General features: G+C 39.6%; 1 protein-coding gene across 8 annotated transcripts in view; it reads right to left on the reverse strand.

The window, feature by feature from the left end:
- ANK3 (ankyrin 3) overlaps nucleotides 1–22,197 on the reverse strand; it is a 749,200-nt gene that overhangs the window by 83,880 nt on the left and 643,123 nt on the right. For all 8 annotated transcript variants that reach the window (XM_061405045.1, XM_061405049.1, XM_061405044.1 and 5 more), the window contains 3 exons: nucleotides 9,472–9,578; nucleotides 3,949–4,173; nucleotides 1,053–1,207 (listed from right to left, as the gene is read on the reverse strand). In XM_061405045.1, the coding sequence (XP_061261029.1) occupies nucleotides 1,053–1,207; nucleotides 3,949–4,173; nucleotides 9,472–9,578 (487 nt within the window). The remainder of the gene's footprint in view (nucleotides 1–1,052; nucleotides 1,208–3,948; nucleotides 4,174–9,471; nucleotides 9,579–22,197) is intronic.

Here is a 22,197-nt window from a genome sequence, read left to right on the forward strand (position 1 = left end):
TATTCTAAAGCAGAGACATTACTTTGCCAACAAAGGTTCGTCTAGTCAAGGCTATGGTTTTTCCTGTGGTCATGTATGGATGTGAGAGTTGGACTGTGAAGAAGGCTGAGCGCTGAAGAATTGATGCTTTTGAACTGTGGTGTTGGAGAAGACTCTTGAGAGTCCCTTGGACTGCAAGGAGATCCAACCAGTCCATTCTGAAGGAGATCAGCTCTGGGATTTCTTTGGAAGGAATGATGCTGAAGCTGAAACTCCAGTCCTTTGGCCACCTCATGTGAAGAGTTGACTCATTGGAAAAGACTCTGATGCTGGGAGGGATTGGGGGCAGGAGGAGAAGGGGATGACAGAGGATGAGATGGCTGGATGGCATCACCGACTCAATGGACATGAGTCTGAGTGAACTCCGGGAGTTGGTGATGGACAGGGAGGCCTGGCGTGCTGCGATTCATGGGGTCGCAAAGACTCGGACACGACTGAGCGACTGATCTGATCTGATCTGATATATAAAATAGATAACTAATAAGAACCTACTGTATAGCACAGGGAACTCTACTCGATACTCTGTAATAACCTATACGGGGAAAGAATTGTAAAGAGTCAGCACATGTGTATGTGTAACTGATTCGCTTTGCTGTACACCTGAAACTAACACAACGTTGTAAATCAAATATACTCCAATAACAGGTTTTTAAAAAGTGAATGTATTTTCTTAAAAATGCTCTACATGTTTTGCATACCTTCCATTATTATTTTACCCCCTCCTTACACATTTTTGACTTAGAAAACTTTCTTAAGCTTTGCAAAGATTGATATAGTTGATTTAAGACTGAGAGAATTATCAGAAATGTGTACATTAGTATTGGGATAGGGTTAGTTTTTTAGATGAAATTGAACTTCATGCCTTATGCGCAGAAAACAACAAATGCTGAGGAACCCGGTTCCCACTTTAAAATACAAATGTATGAAATTCGAGCACTGTTTCCTTTAGTGCTAGTCATTCATGTGATTCCTGCCTACAGACATTTATAGAAACATGTAGTCACTGTAATTACCTTCATCCATGCCATTAAGTAATTCAGTTAAATCTTCATTTTTACTGTCAAACTGATGCTCCTTCCACGTTTCACCATTTTCACTGCGAAGAACAATGAGCTCTCTCTCCTTGCCTCTCATAGAACCAAAGTGAGGGATTTCCACTATGACAGGGCTGGAAAAAAAGCCACATTATTTTGGTATCAAAGGAAATGTGTTTATGGTTTCATACTTTTTAAACTGTTTCACTGACAATATTCATTTGAAAGTCAGAGGTGCCACTAAGGTTGGGAATGATTTCAAAGCTGCAGAATCATTTGCTAATTAAATAATATATTAGAAGCCTGAAAACATGCCATCATTCATTCATTCACAAACAATTCTTGGGGGCCTATCATATGTTAGGCATTTGATTTAAAAGAGGGAAAATACTCGGCACACATTAGAAATCGAGGAATTGAAAGTTATTAAAATAGACCATAAGAAAGAAAGTTGGTCCGTTTTTAAGAACACAATAGGTATATTATACAAAACACTCATGATTTAAAAGGACACAGTCATTTCTTTAAAGAAAATTTGCAAATAATTTTGAAAGATTGCTGATTTTTTTCCCCTTAGTAAGAATACAATCAATGTAACAATCCACTCCCTCCAACGGTCAGTTTTCATAACGTTTATGGCCTGTATAGTCAAGAGAGTTTCTTTAGTTTTTAAGTTACGAAATGGGCAGCTTAATTTCCTCACTCTTGTAGGACTGCATAGGAATTAAACTTTCTGAAAAAGCACTATTGGTTTGAAATTGTCATATAACAATCTGTTAATCTTTGACAGTGTCCTTTTGCAAAAGAATGTAAAAAAATGGCTGCAAATTGAAGCTAGCCAATCAAGCACAGGAATAGTTCTGTTAAATTTGAAAGTAGGATAAATGCTAAAAAAGATGAATGGAAGTAAGCAGACCACAATCACACACAGTTTATGTAGTTGGATTGTGCAGCTTTATTTTATGACATTTAAGTAGACAGTATCATTATTCTCCTACAGAGGTTGTATGTAACCTCACCTCTTAGCCTATGTGATTATGTACAAGTGGGAAAAGAAGGTACAGGCTTAACTAGGTAACAGCATAAAAAGTGATAGTAGTTGTAATGACCAAATGACATAAAACGTATTAATATTTGAGTTATTACAAAAGCATTCACTTAAAATAGGATGATAGGTATGAAATTTTTACTTTTGGCAAAATACTTATCATTAATTAAATTTAAGGGTTTGAAAGATTTTTTATAATGCATTTATTTTTTGATGGGTAAAAGCAGAATCAGCTATTCCTAACAGTGTTAGTAATTTCAAGAGTTATTAAGATGTTTACCATATTTTTAACCACACCTGGATCAGACATTACTTTTTTCTTTTTTTTTTTTGAGAACTAGATACAATCTTTGCAGGTTGATGTATCAGATACTGTCCCTGTAAATATTTAAGGGATGTGGCTTTGTGTATGACATTCAACAATACTGGAGAGAAGAAATGAACGAGGGTCTGGGACCAAGGTGAAAGCCAAGCATAAGTTTTCATAACAGGTTTCTTCATGCAGACTGCCAAGGCCAACACACCAGTCAGACAGACAAGCAGACAGACGAATACCAACACATTTCAGCTTAAACAGAAGAAAACAAAACAATTTAATAACTTTAGTAAATATTCTACCTGCTGCCTATTTGGCTTTCTTTAAATATCTTGTATTCCCAACATTTTTTTCAAAATCAGTTTACTTATTGATGATTTTCCTTCTCAAAGTCCATAAAGTTTACTTAGTATGCATAAGTACTTTAAAAAAATGTAACTCCACACACATACATATATATATATATACACACATATATATATATACACACACATATATATCATTTATAGCAAATGTTGATTCAGAGTCTGCAAATACCTTCTCTTACACTGGGTTAAAATTAGATCTTCAGTCTATCTTAAAAATGACCATAATCAGTTGAAATATTTCAAATGAAAGTAAATTTTACAAAAGCACAAAGTTATGAAAGCAGAATGCTTGCAGTGAATTCCACATGCTTGAAAAGCACAAGAGAGGTCGCAGCGGGTGCTACATTAAGTCAAGCCACTATGAATTTTTTTTTTTCTTTCAGTGACACACATCAACTGAAAGCATTAAAAACTGAAAATAAAATTAAGACAAGAATAAGACCATGGGTGTGATAGAAAAAAATTGAAAATGGAAAAGAATTGTAGACATTCTGTATCTTGTCTATAAAGATCCTACCCAATAAATTTTGTTCCTTGAGGCCCAAGCTGCAGGATTCGGCTAACCAAGCTCTCACCCTCATTTACAGGGGGAGGATTGGTGGGAAGATGCAGTTTACTGAATAACATCCATGCAGCAGGAAGAGAAACAAGAAGGGGAAACTGTGAACAAACTGTCAGTCATGACAGAGCCTGCCTGGTTCGCACCCAAGTGCCACCTCAGAAAATAAATTCATTTTTTTCTCTTAAAGGACCAGATCACAATGGATTGTTTCCCCCAAAAATTATCATTAAGCAGACATGTACCCAAAATAGCTATTTATTCAATATGTCACGTGTCAGAGTGGTGCCTTGACTTCCACGGGGGCTGCTGGGGTTCCGTGCACTCACTGAGCAGAGAACATGCTTCTCAGTTAGTAAAAGCTTTGACCAGCAAACTGAGTTAAGGGAGTGCCAGCCTTCCAGCTTTTCACAGAATTACATAGCTTTGTGACCTTTGATTCTACACCAATGCTATAATCGATCAAAATGGTCCAACTCAATAGATTTAGTAGTTAACTCAATAGATTTAATTTAATTGACAAGGGTAAAGAAAATCAAAGATGCAGTATAAGGGCCAAGATGAAAATTGACAAAATGACTTACCCTAAAAATTGTGCCCCTGCAGGACCCATTTCTACCAGTCTACTGGCTAATCCCTCTCCTTCCACCATGGGGGGTGGGTTGGCCAGTTTATGTCTCTTTACCAAACGGCAGGTGATGCGGGTGGGGGCCGTACACTTGCGTGGAGGAATGATAATCCTCATCCCGTGGTGACGGCTTCCCCTCATGGAGCCCCCTCGAGCATCCACCATAAAGCTAACCAGAAACCTGCAGAGGAAGATCAGAGGCCGAGTCAGGGAGAGATGCAAACCATCTCCACAGTCAGTTCTGAAGTTAAATGTTAAAGTGACAGACAAGGTAGCTAGCATTCCCTCTCTTTAAGAATACACTGGAAGTAAATACCTCAAACATGCATTTGACTTGTGAACTGAGCAAAAGTGTAAAACACGACAATTTATTTTTGGTGGCAAATGGCCTCTGAACAGAAGTCAATCACTCTGTCGATGCTCAAACTAAAGGAATAGTGAATGTTTCAAAGCTGGAATAAAAGCTGGCTATTAAAGGACTGTCTTGCATTTAAAAACAAAGTCCCCTAAACAAAACCACTGTATGTGGTTGCTGTGGGTGGTTTAAATTATATTTAAGGGTCATTGTAACTATACATGGTTTTAGCCATTTGCTGACTATGGAATCTCTTCCCCCAGCAGTTAAGATGAAACTCCACAGTACATCTTAAACGTGAACAACTCAGAAAATAAATGTATATTTAATCATACCGACACTCTAATTTTTACTATTTCCACAAAGCAGAAACGAATAAAAGCAGAAAGTGACTAAGTTTTACTAGGGCAATTTTGATGGAAAGGGATTTAATCTTTTCAGTATCAATTTGGCTTTAAAAACTGTTTAAAATAACCTACATTTGAGTATCTGTACAGAAATGCAAAAATTGACGAACTGACTTTTTAGAAAACATCTCTATATAATTCTGTCATTGGCTGCTACATTAAAGCTAGGGAAGAAAAACTATTTATCTGCTTGTGCTTGTAGCTATGAAGATGTAAAGATGTAAACTGTCATATTTGGGTAGTATCTTTTAAAACTTTTTATGGCATATAGTTGAATTATAATGTGTTAATGTCTGCTGTACAGCAAAGTGATTCAGTTACGCATATATATATTATTTTTCATATTCTTTTCCATTATGATTCATCACAGGTTACTGAATATAGTCCCCTGTGTTAGACAGTAGCAACTTGTTGTTTATCCACCCAATGCATAATAGTTTGTATCTGCTAATCTCAAACTTATTTGGGTAATATCTTGATTCCTATCATATGTTCATGAAAAAAAGACCTCTGTGACTCCTCCCACCTTTGTCACCGGGTTGTAAAGCGCTCTAGTAAACATAAACCAGTGAGCCCAACATATGAAGAGTGCAAGTCAGACAGGCGAACAGAAACACATATTTTTACATTTTGGTTCTCACATATGAAAATATGCTTATTCATGGAAGAGCACCAAATGTTGATATTTAGAAAACTGTCTGAATATCTACAGTATCTGGTGTGTGTATGTGGGTGTGGGGGTGGACAATCCCATCCATCAAAATCTGCTACTGTATACTCTTCTGTAAAACAGTTCTAACATCCCCGCAAATAGATTTCAGACCCTGCCTGGAGGTCTTAGCTGGAGACTCCTTCCAAAAGAGTGATGCTTCTTGACCTTGAAAGAGTAAATCAGCCCACCATCCCCATGGAGAGAGGCAGGTGCATGGGGATCACCTTTTAGCCCAGCAGATTTTCAGAACCAACTGTGGTCATCAGTGAAGTCATCAACTTCATACCTTTTTGCTCTTTTTGGATTTAGCCATTTTCCTCTGGATTAATGAATGGTTTTTATGTTTTGATATTATTGTATCTACTTTGAGAGACTAGAATCACAGGGATATTCAAAGTATGAGGGCAAGAGACAGACCCCTTCAAAAACAGAACAAAACAAAAAACAAAACTCCCTCCTATTAAAAAACAAAGATCCTTGTTCACTTGTACAAGTGTCCAGATGAACTGTCTCCAGTGCTGAATGTTCCAGGGCTCCCTTGCAGCTACTCTGGGAGCCTTCATTTCCTTAGACATGTACAAGCTTAACAGCCACTTTTACCTGGTACTGAAGACAATGTGGCAATATTATAAGGAAGTCCAAGACAAAAATCTGATCTTTCCCAGCTTTTAGTAGTTAAAAAGGAACTTGTGGTTGGGATTAACAGTAACAGAATGAATGAGAAATGACTCAAGATAAACTCTGGGTTTGAAAATGCAGTTGTATTGGTACAAATAAACACTGGAGTATTTACACTGAGAGGACCTTGCTCACTCTGGCAACAAACAGCTGGTTCTCACTCACACACATAATATTCCGATCAGGTTGGTCTTGTTCACTGCTCTACCTGTAGAGCTGAGCATGATTCTCACACATAATAAGCACACAGTAAATGTTTATTGAATAAACCAATAAACAAAACTATTTTGTTAAGTGTGCTTAGAAATTGCCTAGGTCAGATTTGGTTACTAACATTGAAAAAAAATACGGAAAAATATATACATATATAAATACATGAAATATATATTATGGGCTTCCCTCGTGGTTCAGACGGTAAAGAATCCACCTGCAATGCAGGAGACCTAAGTTTGATCCCTGGGTTGGGAAGATCCCATGGAGGAAGGCATGACAACCCACACCAGTATTTTTGTCTGGAGAATTCCTGTGGCAGAGGAGACTGGCGGGCTACAGTCTATGGGGTCTCAAAGAGTCAGACACAACTGAGTGATAAATTTCATTTATTTATACATATATAAATAAATGAAATATATATTATAGGTATATAATATATATACATATATACACTGAAGGTAGTGTAAGAAGGTTACCAGTGTCAATATAAAAATACCCCAGCTACAGAGAATATCAGAACCAAATGGAAAAACCATGGCTTAGAAGATTTTAATGACAAATTGGAAGAATCTCTTTCTCTATATTCTGCATGGCACCCAGCACATAGCTAGGGCTCATTACTGATTATTTATTGTTCTAAGGTTTTCAGCTTTATAGAGCCAAAAGACTGAGGAAATATGGGGTAAATGTTAAGCAGAATATTGAGTCCTATTATTCAATAACATCATGAAATACAGAAATTTGTTTTTTAAACTCCCTGGTGGCACAGTGGGTAAGTCATCTGCCTGCAATGCAGGAGATCTGGGTTCCATCCCTGGTTGGGAAGATGCCCTGGAGAAGGAAATGGCAACCCTCTCCAGTCCTCTTGCCTGGAAAATTCCATAGACGGAGGACCCTGCTAGGTTACACAGTCCATGGGGTCGCAAACAGTCTCACAGGACTGAGCAACTTCACTTCTTACATGTTGGATACAAAATAAAATTTCATGCACTATAACTTACAAAAACAAATGAAAAGGTAATACTGAATCATATTCATTGTATCTTATTAATATGTAAACTAAAGCAGGAATTCTACAAATGATTTTAAAACTAACACATGAATGTTTCTAGTTTTAGGAACAGCAGGATGACAAATGCTGATACACTTACAGACATTGACACAATCTGTGGGGAAAATTCACATAAATTAAAAATACAAAAAGGGATGATTCACATAAAAGACACAGTTATCACCTTGAATCATACTGAGGAAGTGGAGAAGAATAGCTGCAAAATAATTTAGAAAGCAAATGGGAAAATTAATGTAAGATAATTAGAAGCAAGCAACAGAAAATGTCAATGATAAGCAAAGGAAAAATAAAAACCATCAGAAAACAAAACCAAGGCATTTGGCATTTGTGGGACAATTTGGAAAAAGATTTGCCTCATATGGCTATGTATAAGCTACTCCATAGACCTAGCATTAATGAACTAGTTCCAAGTGTATACCAGTGTATATTCTCCTTTTCAAATAAGCCCAACTAGCTGCTATTACTTTCCTTCCCTGAAGAAGTCTGTTGTCTTCAATGAATTCAAGGGGAAGGAGAGATAAGTTGCATATTCAAATACTATACTGTGTCCAATGTAGAGGAACGCTCATTTCTGATTTTATTATCCCATGATGCCTCAGCTTCTCAATTTACTAAATAAAACCCTTGGACTTTTCTTTCCTATGTAGAGTACAAAGTGCTGGTTCTAGATTCTGGTAACATGGTGGCAATTCACTAAACTTGGTTCAAAAAACTCAATATGTTTGCCCACTGAATGAATGTATTCTGGGTGTTTTATATTTTCCTTCTCAACTCTGACTTTTTTTTTTTTTTTTTGCTTTTGCAATTTTAGACTCATATACATCTACTATAAATCATGTAAATATTTTAAGCAGTTTAAAAATTAATATTACTATAATTAAGAATTTTTCTAATTAAAGAAATGCAATATTGATGACTCAAAGACCACCATGTAGTTTATAAAGCACTTGCATGTAAATTATTTCTGTTTAAATGACATTGTGGTGACTTGTGTTTTACAGCTGTGATGTTACAAGCTGTAATTGTGTAAGAATTCTTTAAATAATTTGTAGCATTACTCTGAGCTTAGGACTTTTCCTCTGTAAAATGGGAATAATGATAAAACTTATCTCGGTGTCATTTTAAGGTTCAAATAAATATTAAATAATACATGTGAAAAGATTTAGCATGATGCCAGATATGACAAGCACTAGCTATGTTAGCCATCACACTTTATTGTAATTCAAAGCAGCAAAAAATACTTCATAAGATATATAAAGGCATTTCACATATGTTAATCATAGTTAATTTATTTAATTCAAAATGAGTCTGTACTTGTCCTGAATTACAATTAATTTATGGCCTAAACATCAATTTCAGAGGTGAAAATACTTTGAAATTTTCAAATTATTTCATTCCCATTTGTATACATATCGATTATCCCAAGTTTTAATTACCTATTAGGCAAAGAACCCAATATCTAAAAATACAGCAATTATCAATTTAGCAGTTGAAGCAGGTCACCTCTTAGCTGCCTGCTGACTAACAGGGCAGCAAAGAGGAGCCTCTTCGATGTGGTTTTTACAATAGCTCTTCTGGTGTACACACACTGGTACATTTACTGTTTCTTTTCTTTTAAAAATTCATTTATTTAAAAAACTTTAATACAACTTCATTACAATTATATTTCAGAAAAATAATATACTCAGAAAAAACATTTGAATAAAGTAAAATGAAAAGAAATGACTATACTAAAATTTTTTTATTGAAATGCAAAATTAAGGGCCTAAAAGTAGGGCCAGAATAGCCAGGCAGTTTTTATGCACCAGCGCTTTGTTAATTTCCTTTCTAATACTGTGCTTTTGTCAATAAAAACAGATATGCAGACTTGTCTAGAAAAGAATTTACTAATGATTTACAAATATATGCCACGTATACTCATTAATGAAGTCCTTTAGAAGATCAATATTTAATACATGTGAAACTTGCCAATATGAATTTATAACTGCAAATGATAAATGCAATGTTAATGTAACAGGAGAAGTGAGTTTCTGGTTACTTACCCGGAATGAACAGGACTTGAGACAAGATTGACATTGTCCAAGGTATCTGCAGCCCAGCTGTAATGTCTAAGAGAATCTGAGTCAAATTCTCTTGTGAATGTTAGATGCTGAAAAATAAACAATGTATTATGTCAGCAACTCATCCAAGACAGTGGTTTCTCTGCACCTATAAAATATACCTGTATGTCTCCATCAGTCCAGATAGTTCAATATTCAAAATAAGCATTTTCTTATAGTTGTCTCTTTTATCCTCAGGTGACCAGTTCCAGGACACCCCTCACCCACCTGTGCCTGTGGATACTAAAATACGGGGATGCTCAAGTCCCTTATATAAAATAACCAGTGTCATCAGCCCTTTGCATCCACGGGCCTGACTGTATATTCCTCTATAGGTCTACATTGCAGTTTCAAAAATTAAAAAATAAAGTTCATTGATATGCTGTATTATTTCAGTCTTTTAAGAAACCACTTGAGTAATTGGCATGGCACAAGGAAGATCACAGAAGTCATTCTAACCACGATTTTAAGTACTTCAAAAATCTCTTAACTTAATCCTACAACTGTAAATTTCTCTTCTGAATCTCAAAAAAAAAAAAAAAAAAAGGTCAATCTTGATGACTTCTATTTCCAAGTGGGATAGAGAAGCCTACAGCAGCCTAGCGCTGTACACCAGATAAGTACGGAAATCATCTATCTCTGCAGGCAGCAGGTAAGCATGGAAATCATCTATCTCTGCAGGCAGCAGAGAACAACTGAGGTGCAAAACTGGAGGACCTGTACTTGGAGACGAGGTGACCTGCAAAAAGATAAGCTGACTTTTTGTTTCCATTTTTAACTTGGGGGCATTTGTCAATTACCAGTGCAGATGGAATCTGGGCTTTGTGCCTACAGGGGCTGCCTGCAGGGGAATACAAAAACCAAAAGAGTTTTGGTGGAGATCTGGGTGGCCTCAAGCATGCTACAGATTTCTGTTCAGAACATCTGCTAAATTCTGGGGCTGTGCAGAACAGGAAGGTGAAAAACCAACCTGAAAATTTCTGAAAGGCATAGTAGAGCTGTTGGGCAGTTTCATGAGAAAAAAGATTCAGAGTTTGAGACTTAGAAAGGGAGGGGCCTCAAAGATCATACCAAAATTTCAAATAAGGACCCTGAAGGGCCAGAGACAGTTCAGAGATTGCCTGAGGCTTATCAGGGCTTCAAACCAGCCTCATTTCAGCAAAATCTTGATTGGATTAGAAGACTCAACCACCCCTCTATTTGCATAGCAGAGAGATAGTGACTCCTCTTTGAAAGAATATATCATCACTGGGTGTGTCATGTCTACAAACTTGTTTTTAATACATCATGTCCAGCATGCAATGAAAAACTGCCAAGGATGGCCAGAGCACATGAACAAAAACAGAAAAAGACACCCAGATACTATAAACAGATCCCAAGGTCGTCCTGTATTTTGAAGGAAGCTTATAAGAACTTTCACTACAGTGATCCTAATAACTATGATTAGTATGTTTAAGAAAATAGAAAAGATAGAGAAAAATAAAGTTGGATAATTCAACAGAGCACTGGAATATGTGTAAGAAAGAATCAAATGGGTCTTTGTCCGGTTCTCAGTATAATGTGAGTTTTTGAGTAGACACAACAGAAAACAAGGTTAGTAAACTGGAAGTGTAAGTGGAAAAATATACAAAATGAAGGGCAGATTTAAAAAATTTTATGTTATATTGGACTGTGGTTGATTTACAATGCTGTGTTAGTTTCAGGGGTATAGTTCAGTGATTCAATTTTATATATATACATATTCTTTTTCAAATTCTTTTCCCATTTAGATTATTATAGAATATTGAACAGAGTTCTCTGTGCTATAAAAAGTAGGCCCTTGTTGGTTATTTGTTTTGAATGTAGTAGTATGTGAATGTCAAGGGTAGATAGTTTAAAAGAATGAAAAATACAGAAAATGGTATGAGATGTAGAACACAGTGAAAAGTTTTAACATATGTGTAACTGGACTCTTGGAAGAAGAGGAAAACAAAGTAGAGGCTAAGTCTGAAGACAGAATTGCTAAGAATGTTCTAAATCTGATGAAAGTATTTCACAGACCACAAACGATATCAATCTCATTTTTCATCCTGGTAAAGATCTGCTTTCTATTGAAACCCCAGTAAAACGAAAGTTGAGTGTTAACTCACACATACACACACGCACACAAAGAGCATAAGAGAACACATCAGCAGAAAAACAAGGATTGGTTGAAAGTCTCTATAAAAGTGATGTGATCCTCACAATCCCCTCACTGATTTATCTGTCGCCAAATAACTAACTTCCCTCCATCATCCTTGGCAGAAAGTTAGAGGTATAGCAACCAGAGGAAGAAGATTATGGAGAAGATTTCTCCATAATGAAAATGGAGATTAATTGAAAGCTTATATACCAAATGTTCAGACCCAAACTTCTACCTTTACTGGTCTCCCAGATAGACAGTTAGGGATGGAGCCTGGAGGCTGAAAATGGAGGCTTCTCTGAAATTTTCCAGTGAAATGTTCCAGGTTCATTTCTTTAGTGGAAGTCACAGATGGCAAGTCCTCTACCATGCAGAGTACCCTGTGAGCTTAATACTCAGTCATCAAAAGGTACCCCAAGTCACTGTCCCTGGAGAGAAGAGGCTGAAGGTGTATATGGAGGTTCTTATTTTAATCCAAATGAGTATGTCTGATAACAGGACATGACTTTTGATTGGTGTGTATATTTGATAAGAAAACAAATTTTCTAAATTACTGTGAATTATAAACATTAAAGAATAGCTCTGAAATCAAACTGAACAATAATTTAAATCAAACTGAACAATAATTTGTAGAGCACTTATGTGCAGTCACTATCCTATCCAGATCTTAGGGGAATGCAGAAATGAATGAGGAGCAGCTTTTTCTGCATTGAGCGAGAGAGGACACATCTGCTGGGTGGGTGTGTGATCAGTGATGTTCATAAAAGCTTATAGAACCAGGTTCCTAATCCCCAAAGAGCAATACATCACTTCAGAAAGTGCCCACATTCTTTATGGTTTAACCAAAGATTAGATGTTGGCTTTAGTCTGGCCTCATTTACCAATTTTACTGACTTGTAGAGACCCCAAAGAACTGCCCTCCGTGCCTAGTTGCTTCAATCGTGTCCTGACTCTCTGCGACCCTATGGACTATAGCCCACCAGACTTCTCTGTTCATGGGATTCTTCAGGCAAGTATACTAGAGTGGGTTGCCATGCCCTCTTCCAGGGGAGCTTCCTGACCCAGGGATTGAACCCCTGTCCCTGAAGTCTTCTGCATTGGCAGGCAGGTTCTTTACCAGTACTGCCAACTGGGAAGCCCAACTCACCTCCAGAGTAGGGCAAAATGTTTAATGTGAAGTAGTGGTGTTGCTTACTAAATTTTTTAGCAAACTAAAACTACATTTGGGGCCTTAAGGTTATTTTCCAAAGGACCCATTTTTTTCAAGCTCTAATAAATAAATAATATCACTCCTCTTTGGTAATTACAGTAAATTATTTACCCTTGGTCCTCTTAGACACATGCACTGGCGACATTAATTATTGAAACGATCAATTACATCACACAAAAAGGTAACACTGCCGTGATGCAATATTTATGCAGGCAGGAGTGTGCCAGCACACGGGGACCCCTCTGACTCCCTCCTAGGTCCCTCACTCTCCCCACCCCTAGGAACTCTGTCATAACACAAATGAACCAGTGTACAATGAACAAACACAAAGACGTGTTCAAAACAACTGGCCGTATGTCCTCACATTTGTTCCCGTTTTTTTTTTCCATAGAGTTTTGCAGAGGTTTATGGGTAGGCCTAACAATTATAATAAGTGAAATACAGACAAACAAAAGGCTCTTCTCACAATGCATCCACTGAAATACAAAACAAGGCATGCCATCTGAACCTAGGGTTTTTATAGATATGAGGTGGTAGCTTCATTTCCAAGTTACGTGTCTCTGAATACTTCTTTCTACAGACTGGGCTTCTCTGGCGGCTCAGACAGTAAAGAATCTGCCTGCAGTGCAGGAGACTTGGGTTTGATCCCTGGGTCAGGAAGATCTCCTGGAAAAGGGAATGGCTACGTTCACTTAAAACGGAAATGTGCCGCTTGAACTGCTTACTTATTTTAATCAACAATATGAATTTCAAAATGTTCTGACACATCACTGCGCATGGTACCACAGTACCAGGAAAAACTCTTGCACCTGGTTACTTACAGCAGACATTTAAAACAATAAACCAGATACTACATAAACGATGGTTGAAAAAGGTGAGCTAGAGGGACTTCCCTGGTGGTCCAATGGTTAATTCTCCACGTTTCCAATGCAGGGCGCATAGATTCAATCTCTGGTTGGGGGAACTAAGATGCCACATGCCATGAGGCATAGCCAAAAAATTAAAAAGTAAAGACACCGTGCTTATTTAAAAAAAAAAAAGATGAACTAGAGACGGCTCTCAAACTTCACACAGCAAGTAGGGGTGTTCCCAGGGCTTAATGGAAAAGCCGGGCTTTAGAGCTGAGTCACAGACTTGGATTTGAAAATCATCTCTGCCATTTGTGAAGAGAGCACTTTTCCCACTCGTAAGCTTTCCAGTTTGGAAAGGCTGCTCAATTGTGTCACTGAAGGCCTCACTCTGTCCCTTTATATTCACTGTAGCCCTGGAAATGTGGTTTATTTATCTTCATGGACGATTTGGGAAAGGCAGCTGGAAGGCTCTGCTCAGATGCAGTTTTCACTCTTGCAGGCCCGAGCTTGGTCACAGAGGAGAGCCACCTGCTTTGTTCCCCTACGCAGAACTCCATGAGGGGCTACCTGTCCCGGGTCACTGATGCTGGCCACTGGGTAGGGGGTCTGCCCAGGGGTGCAGTTACCAAGGCCCACTTGGGTCAGACACAACCCTCAAGCTGGCCTCCACCAGGAATGAAGGAGATACTTTGCCTTTGACTTTTCTTTTTCTTTACTTATTGAAAGCCCCCTTGGAGATGCCCCAACACTACTTGCTGGCCTTAAGATCCTTAGAATGTTTCTTAACTTTTCTCGGTCTGAGTTCCCTTATTTTCAAATTGACGACTGATTGATATGAAGATTAAATGAAAATGAACACCTGAGATCAGGCACCAAGGCCAGTGTTGGCACGGTATAGTCGTTTCTACTTTTCAAAGACTTTCAAAGTATGGATGTGTAGTTGCTTCTATTTTTCCTTTCTTTTCTGAAAGTCGCTTCTACTTTTCAAAGGACTTTTATTTATATGAGCCCATTTGTTAAAATCTGATAATGTGTGGAGAAAACACAGCAAAAACAATTTCCAGCTAGGACTGGCCCTTTACAATTATAGACACAGGATGCCTATATTAAATCAACAGACCCCATTCAGTTAGAAGAATGTATTTTCTAAATGCCTTCTGCTAAGTCACTTCAGTCGTGTCCGACTCTGTGCCACCCCATAGATGGGAGCCCGCCAGGCTCCCCCGTCCCTGGGATTCTCCAGGCAAAAACACTGGAGTGGGTGGCCACTTCCTTCTCCAATGCATGAAAGTGAAAAGTGAAACTGAAGTCGCTCAGTCGTGTCCAACCCTCAGCGACCCCATGGACTGCAGCCTTCCAGGCTCCTCTATCCATGGGATTTTCCAGGCAAGAGTACTGGAGTGGGGTGCCATTGCCTTCTCCGATCTAAATGCCTTAGTCTTATTTAAATTTCTATGTTAAGAGCAACTCTACCAACTCAATGTTAAGGACTGTCCTAGGCCTTTATGGTCATGTGTTGTTTGAATCCTCAGGACCGAGTAGCCTCAGGAGGTAATATCACACCATTTTACAGATGAGGAAACTGAAGTTCAGAGAGGGATTTCAAGAAATTGATAATACAAAGTATACACACAGTACCTAAAACACTATGTTAAGGAAAAGTTCACACTGACTTAAGACCTTTTACTCCCCAAGTCTAAAATGATTATGATTAAGCACATCATTTTTCATCTTGGAAGTGATGTCAAGGATACTATTAAAACCAAAATGCACATTATTCAATAGAGTCTAAAGCCTGACTAATGATGATATCACTGTCTCCAAGAGCTTCATATTTTCCCAAAATAGTTTCTCACCGGCCGTATTCATCAGAGCAAAGAGGAGAGCAAGTACACAGTGGCCTCACCAATGAGGATGCCCCCAAATGCCCAGGACTGGAAATAAATGTGCAGGCATGGAAGAAAAGAGTCAGGAGAAAAGAAAGTATTTGCAAGGAAAAGAAAGAGAAATCCAATTAACTCCAATATCGGCTAATTCTCCAGGGTGCAGGCAGTCAGACCGTCACCCTCAGTGTCAGATGACACCAGTTAAGGTCCGTCGGCGTGGCTGCCCCTGGCAGGAGGTCATCCTGTCGATGAACTGGTGGTCTGGATACTGCTAACATGAACGGCACCAGGTAAAGCTCACAGCAATAGGTCACAGGCAAAACTCAGTGCGTCTAATCGGAAAACCTGTAAACGTGATCTAGTTGAGAAACCGCTGGATGATGTAAGCAGCCTGGGCGCCCGGGAGAGCACAAGCTTGTCAAAAGTCATTACCCAGCACTTAATGCCTTTAGTAGTTACCCCAGGATAACTTCAGCCTACAGCCACACGTCAAACAGGGCCAGGGCAGGGGGATCCACGTGGGTGTCAGATTCCCTAGACAGAGAATAGATGATTGGGTTTCAGGTGGGCTGCCTCACTTCATAGCCCATGAATGGCAAGTCAGAAACCCTCACTGAGCCTCCATTTCTGCATCAGAGTAGTGGTGGATAATGTTAACTGTCCCAGCTCACTGTGAGAATGCAATGACCCAAGGAGTGTGAAAATGGTGTGAAAATTCTAAATTGCTAGGTAAACAAAAACACAGATATTAATCATCCTGATACTCCCAGATCTTTTATAGTTGAATCTATTTCTTAAATTTATATAGCATTGCAGCCCCTTGTGTAGCTTTTTAGGCTGGCGTATGTTTTGATTCGACTATAGGGAGTAGCCTGCTGGATTAACAAACATTAAGTGGCATTTTGGTCACGACAAATTCTGGTCTACACATCGACTCCTCCAGGGGAATGTGCTTCACTCAGGCTGCCGTACTCCGCTTCTGACAGTGGCACTGTGGCCTCGGGGCGGCAGCAGAGGGGCTCAGGCAGTCATCAGATCTGTTTTACTCTCAGCCGGACCACCAACCACCACCTAATGTGACAATGGGCGTGTAAAACGCTCCTTTCAGCCCAGGGCTCTTTGTCTGTGACGCGGTAATGAGAATACCTGGTCCATGAGGTGGCTGAATACATGGAATTAGGAGACGCATTTAATAAAAGGAATGGTGGGTGCTGCCCTGATTATTGTAATTGTGACCTACGGCAGATACTGAGTGAAATGGAAAACTGAAGTACACAGTAGGTCTTTTTAGACATCTACCACAACTACTTGGAAATACCTTTTAAAGAAATGGATAGAGAAGATTGTGGCACAGTGGATATTGCTTAGCCATACAAAGGAATGAAATTGTGCCATTCACAGAGATGTGCGTGGACCTAGAGACTGTCACACGGACTGAAGTAAATCAGAAAGAGAAAACAAATATTGTATAGTAATGCAAATGTTTGTAATCTAGAAAAACGGTGCAGATGATCTGAGTTGCAAAGTAGAAACAGACACACAGATGTAGAAAACGAATGAATGGATACCAAGGGGGAAAGGGGATGAACCGGGAGACGGGGACTGACATATACACGTTACTGTGCATAAAATGGGGAACTAGTGAGAACCTGGTGTACAGCACAGGGAACTCTACTTAACGCTCCGTGGTGACTTAAATGAGAAAGGAAATCCACAAAAGAGGGGATATGTGTATTTTTTAAAAAAGAAAGAAATGGATTCCATCTTAAGTCTAATTCATAGTAACAGAGGCTAGAGTGGTGGTTACCGAAGGCTGGGGTGGGGGCCGGTTGAGGAAAAGAGGAGATATTGATCAAAGGGAACAAACTTTCAGTTATAAGATGAATAAATTCTGGAAACCTGAAGCACAGCACAATGACTGCAATGAATAAAAATGTATCAAACACTTGAAATTTGCTAAGAGAGTAGATCTCCAGTGTTCTCACCACACAGCAAAAAATGGTAATTATGGCAGGTGATGGATGTGTTAATTAGCTTGACCATGGACATAATTTCACAATGCAGATATATTTCAAAACATCATGTACACCTTATAAATGGATTCCATAAAAGAAAAGCTGATTCAAGCAGAAAAATAAAAATTAAGAGCTTACTAAACCGGGTCTTTTCTAAAGTATTTCTTTTCTAGAAATCTTATTACCCATAAGACTTATTTGAGACTAGAATACAAACCAAAATGAAGGTGCATTCTAAGGATTTCCAAATCAGATTGATTTTAAGAAAATTTAGCAACCACTTGAACAAGAGAAGGTGAAGTCAAGGTCAGCATAGAAGCTGAGAATGTTAATACATCAACATCCGGCTCAAGACGTCTAAATGAACTGTACTACCTTAAGTTACAACGCCAAACTCTCTGCCTTAAAAAAAAAAAAAAATCTGTAATCTTGCTGACCAATCTGTGAGAGGTGTTGAGTGGACCACCTGAGTAATGCTGGCAAAGCACTTTGAAGAGGAAAAAGCAGCACATTAAATGCTGCTAGTTGAAAGTGCTTATCTTTCAAGGACTATCTCTAACAAATTTTTAATCTCAGGCTGGTGACCTTCTGCCACCAGGTACATTTGTGAGAGCCCTTTAGAAATTAGCTTAAAGGCAAGAAACAGGAAAGTTAATCTGCTGAGGGAAGACGGAGTGGGCAGGCAGGGGTAGAATGGGGTTGACAAGACAGTGGGAAACATTATTAGCAAAACCAGCCTTTTGGGTTGGGCATTTTTCTCCCTATTACTGAGATCATGGAAAGGGTGTAGGTCTTAAACAAATAAATAAATGTGAATTTCTCCCAAAGAACTCTCCAATTCACACATTCCTTGCTAATATATCAAGTTGTACACAACACAGTATATAGAGAAGGATACATGAGACCATCCTCAGCCTCACAGAAGACCAAGTCCAGCTCAAAGGATCTGGAATCCTAGTGGGGGAGATAAATGAGAAGAGTTAGGGCGTGTCCACAGTGTGACAACTGCCTCCAGGTACGGGGAAGCTACTGGGAAGCCTCCAGCACTGACTCCAGAATGATGTTCACAGGGACCCAAAAGCCAGTGTAACTGTTTGCATATTGGTATAGTTACACCTTCTAAACCGGTCACCCTTGGAAGCCCTGCTATTGAGCCCCCTTAGACACAAAGACTGTGGGCAAATCAGGTCTGAAGAAGGAAGTCTGAAAGATGAGAACAACCTAACTAGAGACAGACAGCGCCCTGCATCTGCCCCATTTTTCTCTTTTTGTATATGCACATCTGCAACCTCAGATATGCAGATCATCCCACTCTACTGGCAGAAAGCCAAGAGGAACTAAAGAGCCTCTTGATGAACGTGAAAGAGGAGAGTGAAAAAGCTGGCTTAAAACTCAGCATTCAAAAAACTAAGATCATGGCATTTGGTCCCATTCAGTTCAGTCGCTCAGTCGTGTCTGACTCTTTGCAACCCCATGAATCGCAGCACGCCAGGCCTCCCTGTCCATCACCAACTCCAGGTGTTCACTCAGACTCACGTCCATCGAGTCAGTGAACCATCCAGCCATCTCATCCTCTGTCGTCTCCTTCTCCTTCTGCCCCCAATCCCTCCCAGCATCAGAGTCCTTTCCAATGAGTCAACTCTTCGCATGAGGTGGCCAAAGGACTGGAGTTTCAGCTTTAGCATCATTTCTTCCAAAGAACACCCAGGACCGATCTCCTTTAGAATAGACTGATTGGATCTCCTTGCAGTCCAAGTCCCATTACCTCATGGCAATTAGATGGGGAAAAAGTGGAAACAGTGACAGATTTTATTTTGGGGAGGGCTTCAGAATCACTGCAGACTGTGACCGCAGCCATAAAATTAAAAGACACTTTGGCAGAAAAGCTATGACAAATTTAGACAGCATATTAAAAAGCACAGATATCACTTTGCCGACAAAGGTCCTTATAGTCAAAGCTATGGTTTTTCCAGTAGTCCTATAGAGATGTGAGAGTTGAACCCTAAAGAAGGCTGAGTGCCGAAAAATTGATGCTTTTGAATTGTGATGCTGGTGAAGACTTTTGAGAGTCCCTTGGACAGCAAGGAGATCAAAACAGTCAATCCTAAAGGAAATTAACCCTGAATACTCATTGGAAAGACTGATGCTGAAGCTGAAACTCTAATACTTTGGCCACGTGATGCAAAGAAATGACTCTTTGGAAAAGGTCTATTGGAAAAGACTCTGATGCTGGGAAGGATTGAGGGCAGGAGGAGAAGGGGGCAACAAAGGATGAGATGGTTGGATGGCATCACCAACTCAATGGACATGAGTTTGCTCAAACTCTGGGAGATAGTGAAGGACAGGGAAGCCTGGTATACTGCAGTCCATAGGGTTGCAAAGAGTTGGACACGACTTAGTGACTAAACAACAACAACAACAGATGCATGGCATCTGTGTCAACAGAATCAAAAGGAAATGAAAGGTTTTGTTAGAGATCAACTGGCAAAGAATGCCTTTCTCTATGTTTTGACCTTGCTGAGCAGCTTGTGGAATATTAGTTCCCTAACTAGGGATCAAACCTGAGCCCCCAGAAGTGGAAGCGCAAAATCCTAACCACTGGACTGCCAAGGAGTTCCCTCATTTTCTTTTTATTTAGTTAAAATTAGATTTATTCCTGGAAAGAAAGCATAAACTAACATAATCTCAAGGTTGAACTGCATTTTGAAGTGCTAGAAGACTTTCTACGTTGCCCTTGATAGGTGGTTGTTCAGGCCAGATTTGACCATTACCAATAGCATTGACCATTACCATTCAGCATTCCAGAAAAACATCTACTTTTGCTTTATTGATTACGCCAAGCCTTTCATTAGTAGATGTGTAGATCTGTGTAGATCACAACAAACTGGAAAATTCTTCAAGGGATGGAAATACCAGACCACTTTACCTGCCTCCTGAGAAACCTGTATGCAGGTCAAGAAGCCACTGTTAGAACCAGACATGGAACAACAGACTGATTCCAAATTGGGAAAGGAGTACGACAAGGCTGTATATTGTCACCCTGCTTATATAACTTCTATGCAGAGTACATCATGCGAAATGCCGGGCTGGAGGAAGCACAAGCTGGAATCAAGATTGCCAGGAGAAATATCAATAACCTCAGATGTGCAGATGACACCACCCTTATGGCAGAAAGTGAAGAGGAACTAAAGAGCCTCTTGATCAAAGTGAAAGAGGAGAGTGAAAAAGTTGGCTTAAAACTCAACATTCAGAAAACTAAGATCATGGCATCTAGTCTCATCACTTCATGGCAAATAGATGGGGAAACAATGGAAACAGGGAGAGATTTTATTTTCTTGGGCTCCAAAATCACTGCAGATGGTAACTGCCGCCATGAAATTAAAAGATGCTTGCTCCTTGAAAGAAAAGCTATGACTAACCTAGACAGCATATTAAAAAGCAGAGACATTACTTTGCCAACAAAGGTCCGTCTAGTCAAAGCTATGGTTTTTCTCGTAGTCGTGTATGGATGTGAGAATTGGACTGCAAAGAAAGCTGAGCGCCAAAGAATTTATGCTTTTGCACTGTGGTGTTGGAGAAGACCCCTGAGAATCCCTTGGACAGCAAGGAGATCCAACCAGTCCATCCTAAAGGAAATCAGTCCTGAATATTCATTGGAAGGACTGATGCTAAAGCTGAAACTCCAATACTTTGGTCACCAGATGCAAAGAACTGACTCATTGGAAAAGACCCCGATGCTGGGAAAGATTGAAGGCAAGAGGAGAAGGGGATGACAGAGGATGAGATGGTTGGATGGCATCACCAACTCTATGGACATGAGTTTGAGCAAGCTCTGGGAATTGGTGATGGACAGGGAAGCCTGGCATGCTGCAATGGGGTCAGAAAGAGTCAGATGTGACTGAGTGACTGAACTGAGAATAGCCAGAATATTAGTGAGGACAGAAGCCCAAATTAAACTGGCTTAAAACCTCAGGGGGTGGGGGCAGATTGAGATTAATGTACTGGTTTATATAATGGGAAAGTCTGGGTGGTGCAACATCAGGCATGACTGGATCTAGCTACTGCCCAAAAGATGGTAGGAATCGTTCACCTTCATGCTCCGTCTCTAGCCCTCTTTGGGTTTATATCACCTTTCCATTTAGCCACCCCAAAGGCTGCACAAACTCTCATTAGACTGGCTGAGATTTTATATTTCACCCTGATGTAGTCTTTGTAATTTAGGACAAGGAATCCTCTGAATAGCCAGAATCGAGGCCCATCCTTGGAGGAGAGAAGAGGGAGGAACTCAGCCCCTTCTAAATGACACCAGTTGGCTCCAGTGGTAAAGAACCCGTCTGCCAATGCAGGAGACATAAGAGACGTGGGTTTGATCCCTGGATCAGGAAGATACCCTGCAGGAGGGCATGGCAACCCACTGCAGTATTCTTGCCTGGAGAATTCCATGGACAGAGGAGCCTGGCAGTCGATAGGATCGTAAAGAGTCGAATGCGACTGAAGTGACAGCACCCAGCACGCATGAGTTAAGGTACAGGCGTAGGAGCATCAG

Source organism: Bos javanicus, chromosome 28, assembly GCF_032452875.1.
Source record: "Bos javanicus breed banteng chromosome 28, ARS-OSU_banteng_1.0, whole genome shotgun sequence".
Lineage (NCBI taxonomy): Eukaryota > Metazoa > Chordata > Mammalia > Artiodactyla > Bovidae > Bos > Bos javanicus.